At 37.9% G+C, this 19,222-nt stretch overlaps 2 protein-coding genes across 2 annotated transcripts in view; both read left to right on the forward strand.

Moving 5' to 3' along the window:
* LOC149794679 (uncharacterized) overlaps positions 1 to 11,628 on the forward strand; it is a 53,182-nt gene extending 41,554 nt beyond the window's left edge. Inside the window, exon 6 of the mRNA XM_089964288.1 lies at positions 1,881 to 11,628. Within this exon, the coding sequence (XP_089820414.1) occupies positions 1,881 to 2,160 (280 nt within the window). The 3' untranslated portion in view covers positions 2,161 to 11,628. The remainder of the gene's footprint in view (positions 1 to 1,880) is intronic.
* A 1,423-nt stretch (positions 11,629 to 13,051) lies between these two features.
* Positions 13,052 to 16,372, forward strand: LOC149794680 (general transcription factor II-I repeat domain-containing protein 2-like). The gene is made up of 2 exons (XM_089966219.1): positions 13,052 to 13,489; positions 16,313 to 16,372. The coding sequence occupies exons 1-2, from the start codon at positions 13,052 to 13,054 to the stop codon at positions 16,370 to 16,372; spliced, it is 498 nt and encodes a 165-aa protein (XP_089822345.1).
* The last annotated feature ends 2,850 nt before the right edge of the window (positions 16,373 to 19,222 follow it).

Genomic DNA, 19,222 nt, shown 5'->3' on the forward strand with positions numbered 1-19,222 from the left:
CCAAAACCATGAACATATGTACCCACACAAATGTTTGTTTTTCCAAAACCATGAACATATGTACCCACACAAATGTCTGTTTTTCCAAAACCATGAACATATGTACCCACACAAATGTCTGTTTTTCCAAAACCATGAACATATGTACCCACACAAATGTCTGTTTTTCCAAAACCATGAACTTATGTACCCACACAAATGTCTGTTTTTCCAAAACCATGAACTTATGTACCCACACAAATGTCTGTTTTTCCAAAACCACGAACATATGTACCCACAGAAATGTCTGTTTTTCCAAAACCACGAGCATATGTACCCACACAAATGTCTGTTTTTACAAAACCACGAACATATGTACCCACACAAATGTCTGTTTTTCCAAATCCACGAACATATGTACCCACACAAATGTCTGTTTTTACAAAACCATGAACATATGTACCCACACAAATGTCTGTTTTTTCCAAAACCACAAACATATGTACCCACACAAATGTCTGTTTTTCCAAAACCATGAACATATGTACCCACACAAATGTCTGTTTTTCCAAAACCATGAAAATTGAGACCAATGAAACTATGTGATACTACAGTATTTAAAAGGGGAAGGCAAACTTTAATTTCTCCTGGTAAGGCTTAGTTTGATAAGTAGCAAAAGTATTTTCCCTAATTATAATGCATTTGGGTAAGTATTAATGAAGAAAGAATTTTTTTATAAGAATGGCATATCTAGAATTTGGAACCCTTAGTCACAATGAATATCGTAGCCTCATCATAAAAATGGTATGTAAAACCTGTGATATATATGGTATGTAAAACCTCTGATATCATATATATGGTATGTAAAACCTGTGATATCATAGATATGTATGTAAAACCTGATATCATAGATATGTATGTAAAACCTGTGATATCATATATATGGTATGTAAAACCTGTGATATCATAGATATGTATTTTAAACCTGTGATATCATAGATATGTATGTAAAACCTGTGATATCATATATATGGTATGTAAAACCTGTGATATCATAGATATGTATGTAAAACCTGTGATATCATGGTTTTGACTTTGTTGTTCTATGCATCATAACATTTAAATTCTTTAAAGATTTTGTTTTTTTCTCCAGCTTTGTGCTGATATAAAAATGATGTGAGAAAGAGAATCTATGCAGGTCTACAGGATATTAAATTCTTACCTTGGATGTAAGATTTATGTCAGTGATTTGACAAGTCTTCTAATGAATCCCATTCTCTCATGTTAATGTTATCAGCACATAGTCAAGTAGGCTAAGAATTTCATGTCATATTGTTTATAGTAGCTTCAGTTTTTGTGGCTAAAGCCAGTAAAGATTTAGAGTACATCCAAAATATATGTTATCCCCATCATAGTAAGGATATAAAGTTGTTGGATATATATAGTTCAGTAAGTCTTTTTGTTACCTAATTCCATCTAATAAGGGTTGAAAAACAACCTTCAGGCCCAAAAGGTTTCAGTCAATTCAGTCAATCTCAAACTCAGCTAATAATTGTGATATCTGATTGGTCAGTTACATGTACTGTCGTAATTCTGATATCTGATTGGTCAGTTACATTTACTGTCATAATTCTGATATCTGATTGGTCAGTTACGTGTACTGTCATAATTCTGTTATCTGATTGGTCAGTTACATGTACTGATGATAGGTGGTCAGGTGTCAGAATTTTTAGTTTGGTCTGAGCAAGAATTGTTTTGCAGTCTTTGCTATGGTCTGTCATGTTTAATATGTTTAATTTTTGAAGAAAGGATCGTGAGTCAAATTTAAACAGATGGAACATGGGGCTTAGGTTTGAATATTTATTTGAATTAAAATATATTGTAATAACATTTTTTCATAGAGCAAATCGTTATGATGAAGCTACTGCCGTGGTGACTAATGACGATCTTCATAGCAACCAAATGATTGATTCCAGCTGGCCGACCTCTGACCTCCATCCATCAGAAAGCTCTGACCGTATCCCAGTTATAAAACCAAAAGATACAGATTTGTCTCAGCATGGAGAAGCAGTAAACCAATCAACTCTAACCTCTGAGACAATTGATGATGGCTTCTACAGCTACCATTCTGCACCACAAGTTACTTTTGATGTAGAGGACCCCTCCATCGAAAATTTGTAGCTTTTCTATATATTTTTTAGTCGTTTATTCATGGAAATTACCTCACAGGTTAAACCAGATATCCAAATAAATGTTTAGACCCTTGTCTTGAGCAGTCAGTCTTTAAAATGAATGTTTATATGATTAAAGTTCTAGTGATACTATGATGGTGATCCTGACCTGCCAGGTGGATCATGAATGTTGACCATTTGGAAGAAAGCTAAAGGCTTGTAATGATCTATGGAACATTAAAATCAGTTTTACTTTGACCATGTTTTTACAAGTCTTTTATTTCACTTACTCCATACAGGTGCTTTCAACAGCTTTATTGGAAAACTGATATCAAGACAGGGTTACTAAGGAATCAAGATAATAAAGTCTGAAAGCTGTCTTTGATACAGTGTTTTTTTTTTCTAGATTAGTTTGTGCTATCTTAAGCAGTGAATTGCAGTGTTTTATAAAAAAAACTGTCTTGTAAACTGTATCATACCAAAGACTGACCACTCATCAGTATCTCATTTTGCGTGAGGACAAAGAAGCAAATAATACTTTGTCATATCTGAATTATTTTAGAAAGGTATGATTGTAAGTTTAAAATCTTTTTTATTGTTTTGGGTTTGGGTGTAGACCAGAAGAGCTTGTGGGATGGCCTGTTGTCCGTTGTACATTCATTTATTAGCACATGCTTTTTATTACTTCTCCTTCTAAACTAACTTGAGGATTAACATGAAACTTTACTTCATTCCATGGTCTTGTTGATCCTAATGAAAATGGTAAATGGTGCTGCACATATGCCCAGTATGGCTGCCACCTCAACAGCCACCTTTTCAATTTTGTTTTAACTAAAACTGCTGAACAGGAAGTCATATCATAATGAGGTTTTCATCAGAAGATTTCTTATAAAGTTTAGTTAGTCATAAATGAAAATGGTTCTGCATGGACATCCAGCATGGTATGACATAGTGGTCATCTCAGAAACCTTGTTGCCACCTTTTAAATTTACATGGCCATGTATCCAGCTGGTTTTATCCTAGCCCTGTATTATTAAAGCTTTAAATGCAGTACTTGTGCTCAGAGATGCAAAATATTAACCTTCTTCCATGAATTAAGCTAGAATTGTAAATGCATAAATGATGTTCAATGCATATTGGTAAGGTCAAAGTTCATCAAACTTTCAAATACAAGATTCTTAAACTCTAAGTATCTTGAACAAGTAGACTGTAGGACATAAATTGACTTCTTTACTTTTCAAGCAAGTTATTATTATTATTATAAATTTTTTTTTATTAATGTTCAGTTTGATGCTCTTGTATGTTGTTGACACTATACATAATTTTAAACTGTTATACCCATATTATTGTGTTTGAAAAAGTATTGTATAGTACATGTTGGACAATTCTAAATTATACGTGTAGTTATGAAATGACTAAATAATTTTAGAGAATATGCTGGAGATTTACTGCCATAGATTTAATATCCCATGAAATCACGTTGTTTGGTTAAGTTTTTTATTTAGGTTAACATTTAGGCAAGTTCATGGGGCACTTGTTTTCCTTGAGCACATTTCTTCTTCAAATATGTTACCTGATCATAATTCCACAACTGCTACCTTACAAATTCAGCTTTTAAAGTTAACTTTTAGCTGTACAAAAGTCAAATGTTGTCTACAAACCTAATTGGGAGTCAGACATGAATGATCTCCCTTTGGACATCATTATTGCCAAATTCTGTCCATACTTCACTACATATATTAGGAGATCAAGTGATATCTTCCACACTACAGAGCAAGGTGAAGTAGTTTTTCATATGAAGGATACAATCATACTCCATCAATCTCAGCAATCTTACTCATTAGTCTTTTCAACTGTTCCTTGTCCTTTCTTTCTCACACTATGTTTTTCTAACATTTTTAGACCAATAACTTCATTGCATGAGACACCTGTCAGTACCATTTTGTTATAACCTGCCCTAGTCACTAGTACATTCATTCAGTAATGTGAACTGAACTATTTGTTTTCAGTCATTGACTGATAAAATTGACAGACTAGAATGGCCCTGCAGGTAATTTCATGGACATTTATTTGTTTATTCGCATCTACTTTACAGAGGTTTATGTGATGCTAATCAGCAATCACAGACCAGAGAATCATTTATATTGTTCAACTGTATCTTTATGGTTTCTCACCTGTATATATTTTCTGTTAGATATCTGTATTTACAGGTATCAACAATGGTCAGGACATAGTTCACACAGTGCATGTGTTTAAAACTTATAGAGGATACCTGTATGGCATGACAGGAATGTGTGGAATGGTATTCAGGCCATACATGTGAAGTTTACACATGTTGGATGGAAAGTCATTGGGTTTCAGTTTTGTCCTGGCAAAGGCAAGTATAAATGGAAGGCAATTGATTGTACCATTAGAGAGGAGGACATCATTCGCACAGCCGCCAATGCCATCTCAGTGAGTAATTTCGTTATAGGAGCAGGGAGCACTAAACAGAAAAGAAAAGTAGACAGACCAAGGCTCATATACAGCCCCAGCTCCACCTTCCCCTCCTGAGCTCAAGCAAAGGATACTTTAGGCGGTGTCATATGGTCTAATACCAAACAGGTATGACAGCTATGCTATAGTTCCTATCACATTTGAGGCTGATTGACAGTGCTCAGCACCCAGCTATTCTATAGTTCTTATCACATTTGAGGCAGATTGACAGTGCTCAGCACCATTACAGCTATTCTCTAGTTCCTATCACATTTGAGGCAGATTGACAGTGCTCAGCACCCAGCTATTATATAGTTCCTATCATATTTGAGGCAGATTGACAGTGCTCAGCACCCAGCTATTCTGTAGTTTCTATCACATTTGAGGCAGATTGACAGTGCTCAGCACCATTACAGCTTGACAAGATATAGTCAGGAACTGGTTACAGGAATCAAATGTCCACAAACCCATCCCAGGATCATGAACTTGAAACAGAAAAGCAATGCAATTTGCAATTTAGATTTTTATTTTCAGTCATATCACTATGATGTCTGCAGTGTGAGTTTATAGTGATGTCTAGCTCTGGGGCACCATATCGCAGACATGTAGCATGATGTCCCACCCATTCACATTATATTGACACCCGGCCAACCGGTCCTATCACTAACCTCTTAACCTCTAACCTCTAACACTTAACTCTTAATGCTGAGTGCCAAGCGAGGCAGCTATTAGTAGCATTTTAAAAGTCTTTGGTATGACTTGGCCAGTGTTTGAATCCACAACCTCCCACATCCAGAACAGAAAAGAGGGAAATGATGACTAAGTTCCATCAAGACCAGGCTGTGCCATCAGATATATTCTGATCACAGTAATTACCAAATCTGATCAGGCCATTATCAGTGCTCAGGGGAAACTACTCATGGTGACCCAATGACATATTTTTAGCCTGGCAGCAAAATTCTGGTAATCACAGAGAAGAACACACTAAGTATAGTGTCATGATGGAGTGAATGTCTTTTTTAATTCTGACATATCTGCAGTATGGTCATGCGAACTGATTAAGAACTGGAAGCTTCTGTTTTGACTGATTGATGTGACAGTCGCAGAAAAAGGTCAGTACCTTGCCAATTGTATTTTTATTTTCCATATTAATTGAGCAACATCGAGAATTTTGCAACGTTTAGATGAAATTGCTTCAAAGCCCCCAAATACTTTTACAAACAGATCATAATGAAACACAGATTTCTCATTGACCAAGGCATGCAGTCAGAAATCATAAGAACAGATTTGTATCCAACAATTATTTACCCGAGCATGCAGAAATTGAAAATTGTTGTAACCTCCTTGGTTATATGTCCCATGGTTATAAGTCCCTTGGTTATATATCCCGTGGTTGTATGTCCCATGGTTGTATGCCCCTTGGTTATATGTCCCTTGGTTGTATGTACCTTGGTTATATGTCCCTTGGTTGTATGTCCCTTGGTTGTATGTACCTTGGTTATATGTCCCTTGGTTATACATGTATGACCCTTGGTTTTACATGTATGTCCCTTGGTTGTATGTCCCTTGGTTATATGTCCCTTAGTTGTATGTCCCTTGGTTGTATGTACCTTGGTTATATGTCCCTTGGTTATACATGTATGTCCCTTGGTTATATGTCCCTTGGTTATATGTCCCTTGGTTGTATGTACCTTGGTTATATGTCCCTTGGTTATACATGTATGTCCCATTGTTATAAATCCCTTGGTTATGTGTCCCTTGGTTGTATGTCCCTTGGTTATATATCCCTTGGTTGTATGTCCCTTGGTTGTTTGTCCCATGGTTGTATGCCCCATGGTTATATGTCTCTTGGTTGTATGTCCCTTGGTTGTGTGTACCTTGGTTATATGTTCCTTGGTTGTATGTACCTTGGTTATATGTCCCTTGGTTATACATGTATGTCCCTTGGTTATATGTCCCTTGGTTATACATGTATGTCCCTTGGTTATATGTCCCTTTGTTGTATGTACCTTGGTTATATGTCCCTTGGTTATACATGTATGGCCCTTGGTTATATGTCCCTTGGTTGTATGTACCTTGGTTATATGTCCCTTGGTTATACATGTATGTCCCTTGGTTGTATGTACCTTGGTTATATGTCCTTTGGTTATACTTGTATGTCCCTTGGTTGTATGTACCTTGGTTATATGTCCCTTGGTTGTATGTACCTTGGTTGTATGTCCTTATTCAGGAGAATGTGAACATTGGTCTGTAACCAATATCACAAGTATAAAGGACTGACCATTTAATATTTCTGGACAGGGTGAGTATATCAAAATAATAGTAAAAATATGTCCTCCTCAGACAGCACGAGTAATTTTTTCTGTTCTTTATTTAGAATTGGAGTCATTGCTTGTGAATTTTTTAAAAGTCACTTGTCCTGAGCATGTGTCTAAAAAAATTCTTTTAGCACTGTTATATCTGAGATCTTCCATTCCAAAAGCCTGAGTTTGACCTGGTGGGATCTATAGCAGCTACCTCTCCTTGCTGATTGGTAGATTCTCAGTGATTTGTCCTATCTGCTTCTGTTGAATTAGTGTTGGGGGGTGTGTGTTTCTGGTCAGCAGTGTCTGGGCATGTGGAATCACTACTCCAGCCTATGTATTTCTTTCAAGTTGGATGGTTCTTCATATAACTTGGGAAATTAGAGATGGGTTTTCTCCTGCATAAGGACGATGTAGCTCCCTGCACATCGTACCAATTCTCCATAGGTATTATGATCAGGTAATATATTTGAAAAAGAGATCAATTCTTTTAGTCAAATATTCTTCAATAAAATTTATGTGATCATAATGTGGATGTTTTCTTCAACCACACCACATTTAAATCCCAGTGCAAGAGTGATTTAAAAAGACATTAATCTTCCATCAACCACACCACATTTAAATCCCAGTGCAAGATTGTACATTCTGCTCTAGTAATAACTGAAGTATTGATGGGATTGTGGTGCCAGTCTGTATATCTAAAAAGACATTAATCTTCCATCTGTGTGGACAAAAATCTTTTGGCTTTTCATAGCTAAAAGTTAACTTGAGAGGCCTGGATTTGTAACATTGACACTAACCTTAATAAAACAGCCCAGCTTACATTAAGGAAATAATCCATATGACCATGTTTGCTGAATGTTTTAATGTTATACTTTATATTCTAGATTTTCAGAAGTATTTGCTTCACATCATTATAAAATGAAACAACTTTACTTGAGATTAAAAAAGATTCATGAATTGTTTTGTGACAAATAATTTAAATGCAACAGACTTTAATTGTAGCTTTAATCTTTTACATCAGATCGAACTGGAGATGAACATTTTTAATGTAAGTATCCAGTCTGATAAGAAGTACTAGTTCTACCTAGAGCAAAAGAGAGTTATCAGTACTTGTATTGAAGTACTAGTTCAACCTAGAGCAAAAGTGAGTTATCAGTACTTGTATTGAAGTACTAGTTCAACCTAGAGCAAAAGAGAGTTATCAGTACTTGTATTGAAGTACTAGTTCAACCTAGAGCAAAAGAGAGTTATCAGTACTTGTATTGAAGTACTAGTTCAACCTAGAGCAATACATATATTGAAGTACTCATTTTACCTAGAACAGAAAAGGGTTACGAATACTCGTATTAAAGTACAAGTTCTACCTAGAGCAAGACAGCGTTAGGGTCTGGAGAAAGTGACATAAAGCTTAATTAATTGTCATTTCTTATGCCTGGTTTAGTAACTTTACAGCATCTCCACTTCCATCATTAGTATATTTCCATTATGTTTTAAGTCTTTGAATTTGTAAAATATGTTAATTTTGTAGGAGGGTTTCTACTCAGCTGTTCCTGTTAGACTTTCAGATTGTATGTATTTTGTTCCATTCATAATGATGGAACTCAGGTGTTTGCATGTTATATTAACCTTCAACTTTTGTGGCATTTTTAAGTGTTTCACATTTTATGGTTTTCTTCAAATCATGCATAATAAAAACTGGAAAACAATTTTTCAGAAATTGGCAAGTTTATTAATTAGTCTTTTCTTATTTTGTTTAAATTTCAACTTTTTTAAAATTTTATTTTCTGTGTCTAATATTTTCATATAGATGCATATTTACAGAGTTATGTTGGATTCACTTTTTTTGTCATGTGATGCTAGTCAGCTAAAGCAAATTTAATATGAGAGTGATTGAGTTAGTATTGGTCATTAAAGAAGACTAGTATCCTTATTAGTATTTTACTTTTGACAAATAGGGATCTGGAAACTAATTGTACTATTTTCTTTGTTAGTACTGTGGGTATGGCATCTCCGACCACAATTACTACTGCACTGTGCCATTTATTTTGCTTAGAATTTCAAACTACACTATAGTCATTGATATTTTGGCTACTGCACTGTGCCATTAATTTTGCTTAGAATTTCAAACTACACTATAGTCATTGATATTTTGGCTACTGCACTGTGCCATTTATTTTGCTTAGAATTTCAAACTACACTATAGTCATTGATATTTTGGCTACTGCACTGTGCCATTTATTTTGCTTAGAATTTCAAACTACACTATAGTCATTGATATTTTGGCTACTGTACTGTGCCATTAATTTTGCTTAGAATTTCAAACTACACTATAGTCATTGATATTTTGGCTACTGTACTGTGCCATTAAGTTTGCTTAGAATTTCAAACTACACTATAGTCATTGATATTTTGGCTACTGTACTGTGCCATTAAGTTTGCTTAGAATTTCAAACTACACTATAGTCATTGATATTTTGGCTACTGCACTGTGCCATTTATTTTGCTTAGAATTTCAAACTACACTACAGTCATTGATATTTTGGCTACTGCACTGTGCCATTTATTTTGCTTAGAATTTCATACTACACCATAGTCATTGATATTTTGGCTACTGCACTGTGCCATTAATTTTGCTTAGAATTTCAAACTACACTATAGTCATTGATATTTTGGCTACTGCACTGTGCCATTTATTTTGCTTAGAATTTCAAACTACACTATAGTCATTGATATTTTGGCTACTGCACTGTGCCATTAATTTTGCTTAGAATCTCAAACTACACTATAGTCATTGATATTTTGGCTACTGCACTGTGCCATTTATTTTGCTTAGAATTTCAAACTACACTATAGTCATTGATATTTTGGCTCTATGCCTGTCACCAAACCAATCTGCCTAGCTTGAACATCCAGTTTATTTAAGTGCAATAATTATTTTTATATTATATGAAAATGGATGAAACTACCTACTGTGTTTGTGAAACATATCCCTGTAATTCCCTGCTGTTTCCCACCTTTAAAATTTGTGTTCCTAGTGCTCTGTACTCTGCCTTAGTGTTATGCATAGACCCACATGCCAGTGTAAGCTGCATAGTGCTCTGCCCAAGTGTTATGGATAGACCCACATGCCAGTGTAAGCTGCATAGTGCTCTGTCCAAGTGTTATGGATAGACCCACATGCCTATGTAAGCTGCATAGTGCTTTGCCCAAGTGTTATGGATAGACCCACATGCCTATGCAAGCTGCATAGTGCTCTGCCCAAGTGTTATGGCTAGACCCACATGCCAGTGTAAGCTGCATAGTGCTCTGCCCAAGTGTTATGGATAGACCCTCATGCCTATGCAAGCTGCATAGCTGAATTGGTCTTTTCACAGTTATTAAGGACATGTTTAGTTTTTGGAATAGGGTTATCAGTAGTTTCCAAATGTCTACACCTTAACATCCTGGGATATGACACAGAAGTCTCATTTAAAACCCATATGTTATATGTTGACACTTGGTCACTGACCATGCATGCCATTTTCAAGCACGTCAATAATTTTTACTTAGCATTTCAGATCTTTTTCCCAGTCAACAATTCAGAGGCCATAAGCTGTTGCCTGGCATTGGTGGTTGCATGGCATTACATAATATGGATAAATGTGTGGCATAACATAATATGGATAAATACATGGCATTACATAATATGGATAAATGCATGGCATTACATAATATGGATAAATGCATGGCATAACATAATATGGATAAATGCATGGCATTACATAATATGGATAAATGCATGACATTACATAATATGGATAAATGCGTGGCATTACATAATATGGATAAATGCATGACATTACATAATATGGATAAATGCGTGGCATTACATAATATGGATAAATGCATGGCATTACATAATATGGATAAATGTGTGGCATAACATAATATGGATAAATGCATGGCATTACATAATATGGATAAATGCATGGCATTACATAATATGGATAAATGTGTGGCATTACATAATATGGATAAATGCATGGCATTACATAATATGGATAAATGTGTGGCATAACATAATATGGATAAATGCATGGCATTACATAATATGGATAAATGCATGGCATTACACAATATGGATAAATGCATGGCATTACATAATATGGATAAATGCATGGCATAACATAATATGGATAAATGCATGGTATTACATAATATGGATAAATGCATGGCATAACATAATATGGATAAATGCATGGTATTCCATAATATGGATAAATGCATGGTGTTACATAATATGGATAAATGCATGGCATTACATAATATCGATAAATGCATGGCATTACATAATATCGATAAATGCATGGCATTACATAATATGAATAAACATGAACAAGAAAATCAAGGTCCCACAAGCAAATTAAAATGTAGTCTTAATGGTCTTAATGTAGCAATTATTGCATGAAGGCATTTTGTGTGGAGGATTTTAACAAGGTAATGTTGTACAAGTGTTCATTATTTCCTTGACATATCAATATTCATTTATCCGTGTTCTATGTAATTTTATTTTACTCTGTTAGTGTCTTTGTTGTTTTTGTTATTATATCTGTGATAGATTACAGCAATAAGTTTCCATATTTTCAAACTTTTATTCTGTTTTGTTATGATTTTTTTTTTCAAGATTGAGATTAATAAAAGATCTATTAGTCTTTAAATCAGTCTTGAGATCTTTTCAACTGTGCCATCTTTTTCATATCAACTATTTTTGTGTATTTGACATCAGTTATTCAACAGTTTCAAAATTCTTAAAATTTATACAAGATATTATTGGTGGCTGAGATTTTTGCAGTAAGTGGTCACTGAGGTATAGGAAAATGGAGATTCAAGAATATATCAACCACCTCAGTTAAACAACCACTTGTCCTTGTATTAACTGGAACTGGGATGAACCCAGAAATGTAAAGGTGCAAAGCAAGAAACTTACCACTGAACTTTCCAGTCCTATACTTTAAGCATTCTATAACAGTAAGCCTTTTGACCTCCATTCATAAAAAGATGATATTACTCTTGGTCCTTCTTGAAAGTCATACATCTGTAAATTTCCTTGTGTTTAAAAATGTCAAGCTAGAAATACTCTTACAGTTTATAAAAATTGCTTACAAATTGTTAAGCATAAACATTAAAGTTTCATTTTTTCCCTCCAGTACAAAATTCAAACAGAAACTGTCTCCATTTATTACAGCCTGGCATGAAATTGACAAGAAAGAGACATCCATCAGTTTTGTCATGGAACTTTTTATCAGTGATTCAGTGAAAAATTGTGCACATATCACAAGCTAAAAATTGAGATTTTAGCAAATTTGTCTTGAAAGAATATATCTCTGCCTGAATGTGTGTCCTTGCATTCATCAACATGTCTACATGTCTGAATTAATTTGTATTGCATTCTACTGAATTCAGTAAATTTTTAACTAAAAAATTATGGATAAAATCTAAATTTCTCATTCAAATAGTTTCCCAATACATTATGTTAGGAATATTAGCCTGCTACCTCGCGAATCTAGCCGAAGTAAAAGACGAAAGTCATCTTTTTCTGTCTAGCTCACATAGACAAGGGGCAATAACTCTTGTCCTTTATCTCCCGCTGTCACCGCCGGTGTCGCCAGTTTTTAGCTTTGCAGCTGTACTGATAACATCGTACATTTTACCTCCGACAATCCAAGCCATGTTAGTGTTCAAATTGGACCATTCAACTTTCATTTTGGATTTGTTGTGTGGGACGATCATTTTTATGCAGATTATATAACTTATTAAAATGTCTGCCAAATATGAGTGACTTTGTCACCTTTATGGACTTCGTCTATTTAAGACCACGTTATACCACGCAATAGTTGACCTCATGTTGTCATTTACGAGTTAGTGCGACACTTGACTATTTTTGCTTGTTCCGTTAGTAATGGATATGGTTTTAGCGAGTAACAATATGATGCATTGCTAAGTTATGCTTTGCATAGTCTAGAAAATATGTGTCAAACTCAAGGCCCGCGGGCCACATCAGGCCCGGCGTACAATTATATCAGGCCCGAGAGGTCTTGACCGGCGTACAATTATATCCGGCCCGAGAGAGAATTTTAGGCTATGGTGTTTCCCAATGCACACTTTGCTGAAAAACTTAGCTTACTTCGCGCCGAGTTCGCACGGCGCTTTAATGACTTTGAAGCACAGAAAAGTAATTTCGAGCTGTTTCGTAACCCATTTGCCATAGACGTGGAAACTGCACCTGTAAATTTGCAGATGGAGCTAATAGAGCTACAGTGTAATGGGACACTAAAGGCAAAGTACGACACTGTGGGGCCTGCACAGTTCATTCGTTTCATTCCTGAAGAGATGCCCCAGCTTCGTCTACATGCGGCTCGAACCTTGAGCATGTTTGGTAGCACATATCTGTGTGAGCAGCTGTTTTCTGTGATGAAGATTAACAAAACATCACACAGGAGTCGTCTCACTGATGAACACTTGCAGTCCATCATGAGAATCTCAATGACACAGAACATTACTCCCAACATAAACGAACTTGTAGCCAAGAAAAGAAGCCAAACATCCAGCTCTGACAAATTGGCATAAGAGCGAAAATGGGTATGCCAATGATTTTTTATTATTAAAACTTTTTTTTGTTTTAATTTATATTAATGTTTAAAAAAGGTTTAATTTTCCGCTTATTGAATGTTTATCCTGTTCGGCCCGCAACCTTACGTGTGATTTGAGTTTTGGCCCGCTGAGCGATTGAGTTTGACACCCCTGGTCTAGAAGGTATCAAATGCGACACTATTTTCGATATGCATTAGTAACGGGGTGGTATTAGTAACATGCTGAATTACTAGCTTATGCTTTTTCTTCTTTACTTGTGTCGTTCAGCAGAAATGACAACTAAATGCATGAAATGCAAAATGCTAAATTTCGGAGCGAGCAAGTCAACCATGACTCAAGTTTTGTATATACTAAGTGTATATCGTCTATGACATGCAGCGTGCGTAATACGTGATCAGAGGAAGTCTACTAAAGTAGCGAGTTAGTAACATGCTAAATGGCTAATTTATGGTTTGTTTTTTCTTCTGTCGTTTCAGGATAAATGTCAACTAAATACATAAAATTCAAAGTTCAAAGCAGTAGTCCATAAGTCACCACATGAAAGGCGGAATAAGACGCGGTAGACAAAACTGCCGTTTTCAGTTTACATTCAAAGACAATCGTAAGCTCGTAGCTGACAATTAAACTCATTGGGGAATCGTCCCCATCCCAATTGTAGGCAGCCCAGCGGGTGTAAGCATCCCCTCCTCGCATGTTCCTTCGGACCTTTAAGTCCGGACGCATGGGATTTGTAATGGATTCATTAGATAGGTTTCATAACACAGCCTCGCCACCACCGCCCGTCCAGCTATCAACGGCCGTCCAACATGGACGGCATTTTGAGAAAACGGTCCAGCCATCTAATGGTAGTCTCTCGAGTCGAGGAAGACAAGTTGTGCGATCTCATTCAACGGTGGACGCGCATGTGGCTCCTGAGTCCAAATTCCGATGCACACAGGCGGTTGCAGGTGGGGCATGGGACACCGGTGGTTGGTGGTATTTGTGATACAGTTCTGTTGACGTCTCTCCCGAGTTGCAGCAAGACGCTGGAGGCGGTCATCCTCAAAGGTGGAACAGGCTTTTCTGGTCAGCGCTCGCCAATGGCTTCTGTCTAAGGCAGCAAGCTCGAGCTGGCGGGGTTGGAGGTCTGTCCATTTGATGTTCATCTTGAGGTTGTCTTTGTACCTCTTATGAGGGCGGCCTTGGTTTCGGTTTCCCTGGGCTAGCTCGCCATAGAACAACTGCTTTGGGATTCTGCTTTGATCCATGCGGATGACATGGCCAGTCCAACGAAGCTGGGCCTGGATTAGTTTGGCTTCGATGTTTGTTGTGTTGGCTCTGTCAAGGACTTCCTGGTTGGTGATTCGGTCCTGCCACTTGATCCGCATAATGGATCTCAGGGAGCGCTGGTGGAATTGTTCCAACTGACTGAGATGTCTTCGGTAGAGTGTCCACGTTTCACAGCCATACAAGAGAGACGTGAGGACAACTGCATTGTACACTTTCATCTTTGTTGACAGGCGTATGTCCTTGTGCTGAAAAAATTTGGTTCGCAGTCGTCCGAGTGCTTGACTGCCTTTTTGGATCCTCGCAGTGATTTCTTTGTCCAGGGAGCCGTCACTAGATATTGTGCTGCCAAGGTATTTGAAACTGTCCACATTCTTCAGCTGCGTGTCGCCAATGGTGATACAGGGTTGTGAGGGGGCAGTGTTTGGGGCGGGCTGGAAGAGGACTTCTGTCTTTCCTAGGCTGATTGTGAGTCCAAATAAGTTGGAGGCTTCAGAGAATCTGTCTATGATTGCCTGTAGGTGAGTCTCTTCATGGGCCATGAGGGCACAGTCATCTGCAAAGAGTTCTTCAATGATGAGTCTTTCTAGCGTCTTTGTTTTTGCAGCTAGGCGACGGAGATCAAACATTGATCCATCCAGGCAATACCTAATGTAGATGCCAATGTCAAGGTCACGGATGGCATGGAACAGTACCTGTGCGAAGAAGAGGTTGAAGGGTATCGGAGCTGTTTGACACCATTAGATATTGGGAATTTCTCAGAGGGTTCACCGTCTGAGAGAATCTCTCCAGTCATGTCAACGTGGAGGAGCCGAATGAGGTTGGTAAACTTCTGAGGACAACCAAGTTTCTTGAGTACTACCCACGTGCGTCTATGCTGACTGTATCAAAAGCCTTTGTCAGGTCCACGAAGACAGCATACAGATTCATGTTCTGCTCAAGGCACTTCTCTTGGACTTGTCTCACTGCGAAGATCATGTCAGTGGTGCTGCGGTCTGGGCGAAAACCACACTGAGACTCGGGGAGGTTATCTTCTGACACTGCCGCAATAAGCCTGTTGAGGATGATGCGAACAAGTATTTTGCCAGCTATGGACAGGAGGGAGATGCCTCTGTAGTTACTGCAGTCCACACGTGTGCCTTTATTTTTATAGACGGTCATGATTGATGCGTCCCTGAGGTCGTTTGGCATCTCTTCTTCCGTCGAGATGCTGATTAGCACATCGTGGAATGGCTCCAGAGTCTGTTCACTGAGAGCCTTGTACACCTCCGCTGGGATACCATCCTTTCCAGGTGCCCTGCCACAGTTAATTTGTTTAATGGCCCTCCTTAACTCCTCCATCGTTGGTGGAATATCCAGTTGGTCGTGCGTTGGATGCTGGGGTACTTGGTCAAGAACAGATTGGCTGACCGATGAGGGCATGTTTAGGAGCTGACTAAAGTGTTCTTTCCATCTTTCCTTAATGCCATTCTTGTCCTTTATTAGTGTAATGCCATCTGCAGCGAGCAAGGGCGCAGAGCTGGACTTTGCATGGCTGAAGATTGACCTGATGGCGTTATAGAACTCTTTGGAGTTGTTAGTGTCAGCATAGCTTTGTACTTCATCAGCTTTCTTTTCGCACCAATGTTCATGCATCTTGCGGATTTCCCTCTGAGCCTCAGCTTGATAGAATTTGAAGCGGTCTTTTTTGTTGATGGAGTTTGTGTCATTCTGCCAGTCCATGAATGCTTTGTTCTTTCTGGTGAGCAGATCTTCAATGGCATCGTTGTTCTCGTCTAACCAGTCTTGATGGATTCGCTTCTTTGGGCCCAGGGTCGCCATAGCAGTTTCTCTTATCGTGTCCCTGAGCTTGTTCCATTTTTCGGAGGCATTTCCACATATCGGTCTGTTTGTTGACAGCTTGTCATCTAGTCTCTTCTGGAAATTGAGCTTGGTGGAAGGCTGCTGAGGTTTGACAATGTTGAAGGCTGTGCGCACAAGTTTAGGACGTCTTAGGTCCAGCCATACTGTCGATGAAATAACCTTAATATGACGAAGATTTCAGTGAGAAATCTGTCCTACAAGCAATTCCATTAGACCAGCCAGTACGGTGATAGCCGTCCAACTATCCCAGAATGGGGATCTTTTTGATCAAACGGTCCGACCAACTAGGACTTACGGCGATCTTAGTGACAGATCGGTCCGTTCAGCCGTACTGCGACATACCCTCACTATGACGGAGATTTCAGTGCGAAATCTGTCCATCCAGCCAAGCCTTTGGAACAGCTGGTACCGGTGATAGCCAGACCATCTATTATACCGCCAGCATTCAGGCCGACCATATTCTCAGCAAACCAGCTGGCTGTTCCGGAAGTGCAGGAGTTCCGTATGTTTATTACTTATCCACATGGGAGAGTTAGTGACATTTTCAGTTCAGATCAGATCAGATGGTTCGGTGGTCCTCTTGATACAACCAGGCTTCATAGCCACAAATAGGTTAATGTCTGTCGATAATCAAAAAGTCGTCATTCTCGCTCTCTCTCTCTCTCTCTTTTCCTTAGCTAGGTCGAGAACAATGCAAGATACAGTTCGCACACTCAAGCAGTATTTGAAACGCACAGAGGCGAACCGTGGCACGCGCAAACGCCGGTTTCTTAGGGTGAAAGCCGGGAAACAGGATTATACGCTCGGCATACTCGGAGGTCCAACAATATCCGAGTCGCCTCATAAAGATTACCGCTCATGGAATTAGAGCGATCTCTGCGAGCCTCGCGTTCAAACGTAACGTTTTGATCCGAGTTATCGTAGAAGCTGTTGACTGGCACGCCTTCTCGAGCTTTTATCCCAAAGATTTTGCTTAGGAGAGGCAAATCTTGAATCTGGTGGCGGCAGCCCAGATGACCACCAGACCCAATTTAAACATTCAACACAGTCTATCAGCTTCGCTGGATTCGCCAGTGAAATTTTGTCGATAAGATGATTTCAGTAATCATCTTCTTGACCATATTTAGGGCTCACAGAGTGACCCTATTCTAATTTGGTTATGTAATTAGGTGAACGGGTTATCATTCGTATGGGAATTCAGCCCTCATTCCCTAGAAGATACGCGAGGTAGAGGTCGGCTTCTCAGCATTCCCTCCTATTACTTATTCTTCTAGCGTAACGTGATTGGATAACGTATTTGAAGGAGAAATCATATTTTTAAGCAAATTACTTGTCTAAAATACTTACCCAACCACATTACATAAGAACCCCTCTCAAACACCCAGCCATGTGAGCATCCTCTTAGTATATCGCTCAGCTAAAACTTGCGACATCTGGCGGTGGCAAGAGGAGGTAATGGGAAAAAGTTTGGTCCATATGAGATAGACAGAAAAGGCTCCGCGAGGTAGCAGGCGAATATTAATAATGTAATGTGATTGGGTTAGTATTTTCAGAGAAAAATAATTTACTTAAAAATTTGCTTTAAAAGAAAATAAAACCATATAATTCAGGACATAGTAAATGGGTATTGCTGGGGGGGGGGGGGGGCATGGAAAGTCTTATGTTAAACGTCATTGAGAAATCTGAGTATCAAGGACTGAATGCAAGGTAATTTCTGAGATAAAATATGCTATTTACTTCACAAGGACTGAATGCAAGGTAATTTCTGAGATAAAATATGCTATTTACTTCACAAGGACTGAATGCAAGGTAATTTCTGAGATAAAATATGCTATTTACTTCACAAGACTTATTCTGGCAGTCCTTATCAACACTTCAAAGTTTTGTGTGTTGAGAAAGATACTCGTTTTTCATTTGTATTTTAGTTTTGGTTGTGATTGGTTTGATTTGGTTGGTATACACATCACATAGTAAACAAGAAGAACACGAGCCAGGTATAATATTTATTAAAAACATACGAATATATGGCCATCATTTACATCTGTAATGAATCTACATTCCATTTCTGCAAACATGAAAATCTATAATTGAAACAGTAAGTAAACATTTTTTCGTCCAATATCTGCAGATAACACAATATCGTCCAATATCGGCAGATAACACATTATCGTCCAGTATCAGCAGATAACACAATATCGTCCAATATCAGTAGAAAACACAATATCATCCAATATCAGCAGATAACAGTATCGTCCAATATCAGTATGTAGCACAGTCAGTATCATCCAATATCGATAGAAATTCAACATCATGCAAATCAGTATGAAAACATTCAAAAGAGATACGATATTAAATGCATAAGGTTTTATCTACTTTCAGTATTCGCTTATAAGCCGAGTCCAACCTAAAAATGTACAGACCCAGATCTGCCCTCGCATAATGTAACGGCAGATCTGAATCTATGCAGTTTGCTAGGAGTATTCAGTAGAACAAACAACATATATCCTTAATCTGCCAGCACAGTCTGCAACT

This window comes from Sinohyriopsis cumingii, chromosome 7 (genome assembly GCF_028554795.1).
Source record: "Sinohyriopsis cumingii isolate HCF-2022 chromosome 7, ASM2855479v2, whole genome shotgun sequence".
Lineage (NCBI taxonomy): Eukaryota > Metazoa > Mollusca > Bivalvia > Unionida > Unionidae > Sinohyriopsis > Sinohyriopsis cumingii.